The sequence below is a fragment of the Belonocnema kinseyi genome, chromosome 5 (assembly GCF_010883055.1).
Source record: "Belonocnema kinseyi isolate 2016_QV_RU_SX_M_011 chromosome 5, B_treatae_v1, whole genome shotgun sequence".
In the NCBI taxonomy this organism is placed as follows: domain Eukaryota; kingdom Metazoa; phylum Arthropoda; class Insecta; order Hymenoptera; family Cynipidae; genus Belonocnema; species Belonocnema kinseyi.
The window spans coordinates 111,770,933-111,777,894 of NC_046661.1; the positions used below are offsets into that span (position 1 = coordinate 111,770,933).

The 6,962-nt window shown below is 35.1% G+C and overlaps 1 protein-coding gene across 1 annotated transcript in view; it reads left to right on the forward strand.

The window, feature by feature from the left end:
* The window catches only part of LOC117173834 (odorant receptor 82a-like), a 132,943-nt gene that overhangs the window by 104,681 nt on the left and 21,300 nt on the right, over positions 1–6,962 (forward strand). The window contains exon 6 of the mRNA XM_033362478.1: positions 3,316–3,406. Within this exon, the coding sequence (XP_033218369.1) occupies positions 3,316–3,406 (91 nt within the window). The remainder of the gene's footprint in view (positions 1–3,315; positions 3,407–6,962) is intronic.

Consider the following 6,962-nt stretch of genomic DNA (forward strand, 5'->3'; position numbering starts at 1 on the left):
AAATTTTAACACTGCGGATATTTGATCTAAAAGCAGTTTTTTCAGTTTTCTTTCGCTTAGAAAATGGAAAATGTCGAAAAGATCACTCAAAATATTCAAAGAATATTTAATTCTGTCATTAAATTACATTTAATGCGTTATTAAATTCAGCGTTATTATTTTGTCATGCATTTACAACGATCAGACGACCTCAGGACTTCTTTTAAAAACTCCATATTTCACAACGAAACTGCACTTTTTACGTTAAAGGGCGATTAAATCGCCCTAACCGACTAATCTTGACCGGTTAGATTTAGCGGTGGTTAATGCGAGTTAACCGGTTGTTAAAAAGTGGTGGAACACCTAACTAGCTTTAACCGAGGATTAAAATTTTAACCGAGGTTGGTGGAACCGGCCCTTAATGTAGTTAAATTCGGATAAAATACTCACATACAGGTTACCTTAACCGCAATAAACTTATAATATTCATAGAGATTGTGTAGAATAATAATTACTTAATATTTATTGATTCTATACATTCATAATCAATTCTATATTAAAGCCATTTGAATCTTCCCGCCAGAGAATTTACTAGTTCTGAAAGTATTTGGTAAAAGGGTCTTAGCGCCTTGGGGTTTTAGTTCGTAAAACGGTTCATGCCGTTACAAAGTCAGGTTGTCGCTCCACGTCAGGGTTGTGTACGTAATATACTTTAGGTAAATTACATGAGGTTTTTGACGTAATTTACGTACGTATATCATGTCCTCAGTTTTGTACAAAACGTAATATACGTTTTCAATATGGCGTCGACATTATCACATTTCGTTAAATAACTTTAAAATAGCGCCGGTAGCGGTATGCGTTATTATGCTGCATGCATGAAATTTACAGTGAGTGAAAAAAATTATTCTAAAACTTCGACAATGAATAGAGGCGGCAGACCGAGGAATCCATTTTGGGAAGATTTATCCATCCTTTTAAAAAAATGGTAAAGATGTTGTGTTTTGTCAGGGATGAAACCGCGTATTATGGAATACGTCTAAAGAAAGGTTAAGAAACTGCAGGTGAATTTTCAAATCATTCGAACTGCAAATATCTTAAAAATAAAAAATAAATCATTCAAGGATTTTTGCTGATTTCAACACTTTTTTAAAACAAAAGTACGTTATAATTATGAACGCATCAAAAGAAAACCTGATGCAATTAGATGAAAGGAGTCAAACTAATAATTCTAAAGTGAGTGGTGTCAGTTTTGATATTCTTGGTGATATTTTTATGTCAAATGGAGTTCTGATAAACAACAACAATGTAAGTTGGTACACATAAGCATAATTTTTAAAAGTGAGGTTATATTATGATCTTTCCGAGTCCACCACCTTTATTACGTTTATGACGTTTTTACAGGTTTTTTACGTATAATACATTTTTTACGTATAATACGCTAGAAACTCCGAGTGACGCTTCACTGAACAACCCTGCTCCACGTGGGCTTCCGCGAGTAAAACGAAAAGCAGAGAACGAACAGCCAATTACGGAGCACCTATAAGACGAAAGGCAAGCTAAAGGTTTTCTGTAATAGGCTGTCCATTTTCTGCTTTGTGACAAAGAAATAAAGCCACAAACAACGAAGAAGACAATCGACATATAGAAATGGACCGATAACGCTGTAGGTTGAGATCCTCTAGGGAAAGTTGAGACACGTTTCCCCCTCCAATGGTTGCCGCTGTACCGGAACTTTGATATTTTCATGGGGTACGAAAGTCTAAACAGTTTTATTTTTTATTAATTGTTTTGTTTGTAAAAATTTTGAAGTATATGTGTTTCAAAGTTAATATTATTTTTCCTTAACCTTAATAATAAAACTTCCTAATCATTTATAAGGTTCTTATCTGACTGTTGTCTTTATTCTGTATTAAATCCGTTTGAAAATGAAATTATGATTTGAAAATAGCGCTAAATCATGCCAATCAAAATTCATAAAAGTTAAAGTAGTTCCGGTACAGCAGCGCCAATCCGATTTTTAGTACCCCGTGCCTCAACTCTCCCGGATCTCTAGCTGTGGGAAGAACGAAAATGGGCTCTAGAGAGAGAGAGAGAGAGAGAGAGAGAGAGAGAATATATATATATATATATGAGGCGTACACCTGTCTCTTTCTAGATAAAGCTGATTGGTCGAGAGCATTTTCGTTGTATAAAGTTTGATGAAGCACAGGACCGTACTTTGTATCGCGAATGACCCAATAATGTGACGTTTGTTGTATCTTCCAGAATTTATTTGATTATTTTTAGTGTAAATTAATATTAAAAATGATGGTAGCCTGTGCAGTTTGTGGGCGTTGTAAAGACGTTGAAGTTCGTTTTTAATAGTTTTAAAACATAAAGTTAGAAAACTGGATATTTTTGTTAAAAAATAAAGTTAATTTTTCCTTGCACACTTTTGGATTCCAGATTACACATAATTTTCATAATTTAAAAATCGTATGACACTATTTTTCAAATTTCTAACACTTTTTACACTACTTGTGATCTCACAAAAGGATTATTATTGTAGCATTTTCAATCAATTTTCAAGAAGAATTTGCGGTAAGTTATTTTTATAAGCTAACTTAAAAATAATATTTTATATGAATGTATTTAAAAATTCAATTTATTATAACTACAAATTTATAATGTATTGTGTCTAATTATTTAAAAAATAACTGTACAATTGACAAAAAATAAATTTTTCGAAACAATTTACAATTTGATTGTTTAATTACTTGCTTTAGTACCGTTAAGTAAAACCTTAAATAATTTTATTTCTCTGTTTTCTGCATCAATTTTTGATTTTTACAAATACTAGCAAAAAATGGAAGGAAAATAATATAGTCGTTAGATAAAGTATCTCGTACCCATAAAAAAATATTAATTTTTTACGATTTTTTTTCACCCGATTCTTTTAATACGATTCTTTCGTTCCCAGTTTTTAGAAAATCGATTCTTTATGATCCGGTTCAGAATCGATTCTAGAATCGATTTTTTAAAGAGAACCGAACATCCCTTTTCTCGAGTGTCGATCCGATAGGTGGGCGGTACGTAGCCAGCTCGCAGCGCGACAGATCGGTTGCGATTGGTTGGCGATCTATGTGTGTGTGCCGACAGCTCGTGAGTGAGCCGTTTCCAGCATACTGCACACGTATCTTCTTGTGCGAACACCTTTAAATGTGTTAAGGTTCCCGCGGAACGTTCCAGACACGTTCCGTACTATTAGGGTTCGACTATCTTACAATTTCACACTCAAAGATAGTGATGACTAAGATTATTGCAATAAAAATTTGTTGAAATTATTTGTTCTAGATTCACTAACAACGTCGAATCTTGTTTCGCGACTTGTTTAACTTTCACAATGGGAGTTTCAGCGGTGATTTTATGTTTTCAAGGAGTGATGGTAAATTATTAAAAGGCCGTATCTACGTGTACCGAAATTCAGGTTCAAATAGCTGGATGTTTCCGTTTTGAATAGCGGGACCTTGAAAAGAATCCATTTGTACCGAAATTTTGTGAGATTTTGTTGGTACACATAGATACTGTCTTATTGAACATTAATTTAAGAAACTGTACATGGAGATACTTCTGTTTGTAAAATTTAGCATAATAACATATATATTTCCAAGAGTGAAAGGGCAAGCTAGAATATAGTGGAAAAATAGTAATAATTCCAAGAGCGATAGGAATAAATACTTTTTCCTTATCAATCAGAAATATATTCAAAAATTATTAATTGCTTTCGAGAAAAAGAACTAATTGATGAATGTCCTTCTTTATATGTGCCGAGCATTTTCGATGTTACTCGGCTGCGCCACAGTTGTGGTGACAACAGCTAACAGCGTTTAACAGTAAGTACAAATTAAGTATTGGCTAATCTATTACAAAAATATTTTAATTGGCTTTTCAAGTTTTTTCATTTAAAATAATACACGATTTTATTCAGTTATGTTATAGCTTTAATTATTCTTTATTTATATGTAGCGAAAAAAATTAGTAACGTCTAGAAGGTGTCTGTCTTCAGTCTCAACGTTGACGATAAGGTACATGTCAGGAGAAAACTTTTGATATTAAAAGATGTAAATCTTTTTTGTTACATTCGCATCCTAATGAGAAGGTATTGGTTTCATGTAAAATTGTACTTTGTTGGTTTTCATCAAATCTCTACGTTTTGAGACCCCTGAGTAAAAAAAGACGATTTTTACGAAAGTGTGTGTATATCTGTCTGTATTCTGTATTCTGCAGGCTCAATAAATTTCGAAAAATTTATCAAATTAAATTCTACTTGGGCACACTTTTTAAAGCCTAAAAAGCAACAACAAGTTCGTAACCCAGCTACTAGGCAGTCTGATTAGTACCTGAAAATTCTAAGAGATGGCATTAGTATTCACTAATGTGAACCATTTTCGTCGAGCTTGATCCTTCAAATGACGCCTATCAAAACTTCAGTCATTTATGTTTACGCATTTACAAGTTACAGCACTGAGAAGCGACTAACCTCCGAGTTTTTTTTTAATATGGAAAAATCTGAGTTTCGAGTTTTGATCAAACACTACTATCTTCGCAAGAAAACGATATCCGAGACCAAGGCCAAGCTGGATAAGTATTACCCGGACTCTGCATCGTCGATTGGAACGATTCATAAGTGGCTTACCGAGTTTCGTTGTGCCGTACGAGCACAGTTGATGCTAAACTATCTGGACGCCCAAAAGAGGTCACTACACCAGAAAATGTCGAAAAAATCCAGGATATGATGTTGAATGACCCCAAAGTGAAATTGAGAGAGGTAGCTAATGCTGTAGGCATATCATTGGAACGTGTGGGCAACATCGTGCATTCAGTTTTGGGCATGAAGAAGCTCTGCGCGCGATGGGTGCCGCGTTTGCTCACAGTGGACCAAAAACGAATTCGTGTGACAACTTCCCAGCAGAATTTGGCATTATTTTCGCGTAAGCCGACCAAGTTTTTGCGCCGATTCATAACCATGGCTGAAACCTGGATCCACTACTACACTTCTGAGTCAACGCAACCGCAAAACAGTGGGTTCCACCGGGCCAAAGTGCTCCAAAGCGTCCAAAAACGCAACAATGGGTCGGAAAGGTTATGGCCTCCGTATTTTGGGATGCACATGGCATAATATTCGTGGACTATCTTGAAAAAGGTAAAACCATAACCGGAGCGTACTATTCGTCATTATTGGACCGATTGAAAATCGAAATCGCCGAAAAACGACCGCATTTGAAGAAGAAAAAACTGCTTTATCATCACGACAATGCGCCTATTCATTCATGCTTAGTTGCACAAGCAAAATTGCATGAAATCGGCTTCGAATTGGTTCCTCAGCCACCGTATTTACCAGACCTGGCCCCCAGCGACTATTACTTGTTCCCTAACCTGAAGAGATGGCTCACCGGTAAGTGTTTTTACTTAAATGAGGAGCTCATAGCTAAAACTGAGGCGTATTTTGGAGACCTTCCGATCGAGTACTTTTCGGACGGTATCAAAAAGTTAGAAAATCGTTGGACTCGCTGTATCGACCTAAAAGGAGAGTATGTTGAAAAATAAAACCGACTTTGGCCAAAAAAAACGTCTCCGTGTTTCATTTTTCAGGGAGTTATCAGACTGCCTAGTATATTGGAAGAAAATTCTAAAAGTGAGCGCATTTTTAAATTTTTTAACCTATATTTTTTCAAGGTTGAAAACTCTACGTACGGCTATTGACATTACTCGAAAATTCAAACAATTTATCCTAACGATTTTTTTTGTTAAAAAAAAATGGTCAGAGTTCAAACATTTTCAAGATCCAAAAAAATAAAATGAACATTTTAAGCCAACAACGCATGTTATGAAAAAAGTTAGCAGATGCCCTACAAGATTATCTTAACAACTTTCTTAATTTTGTCGAAAAGTTGAAAATCCTATATTTGATCGTACAAAAAATAATAAAAAATAAAAAATGAATCAATTTTTTGACAAACTATGCAAAATACAAAAATAATGAATGAACTAAAATCGCACGCCCTGAAAAGATCTACAAGTTTGTTGATAATCACTTTTCAATAGAACGCGTAGTTTTTGCTGTTAGTCGTAAAAAACAGAATTAAAAATAAAAAAATATAGATTTTTTGACTAACGGCACAAGCTACAAAAAAAATGGAGACAAAACGTGTTTATCCAAAAAAGATCTACAAATTTGTAATAATTATTTTTTATAGGATGTACAGTTCTGGTTTTATTCGTAAAAAAACAATAAAAATTTAAAAAATTATTTTTCCGCAAACGACACAAGCTATGAAGAAATAAAAAGAGAAAAGTTACTCTTACCAAAAATACCGAAATATCATTCAAATTTTTCATGAATAATTTTTGATAGGACACGTGGTAAAAGAATATCAAAGTCCTTCGAAATAGTTGCGAGATCAATTCTTTTGTTTGTTACGCCGCGACAGTTCCATTGCATAATTCGCAAACCTTCGACCTGTGCCATACTAAGGCTGTAAAAGATTTGTAGAGAGAGAGAGAGAGGGGAGATACTTGCAGAAAGGGAGTTAATTAAGTTGTGACATTCCTCTGTTTTTGGGGAATTTTCAGAGGAAAGAACGCTGATGAAATTAGTGAGAATTAAGTGTAGATTTCCAATAATTGTAAGTAAGTTCGATGATGAGGAGGAGACTAGGGTGCTGGGAGGGGGAGAGGAAAGGTGAGGGGAGGAGCGAAAGCAGGGTAGGATTGTTGGGGAGGATTACAATTTGGATTTTTAGCAGAATCTGGTTGGTTAGGGGAAGCAGAGGGGCTTCCTTTCTAAAGTGTCCCTGAAGGGCGTAGAGCAAAGCGGTTGGGGAGGGAGCATGGCATCCTTGTGTTATATAGGGATGAGAAGGAAGGGTTGGGAGCTGAGTTCCTGCGACGATTGGCGGAGTCAGTCAGATGAGACTGTTTATTTTTATTTTCTGTAGGGT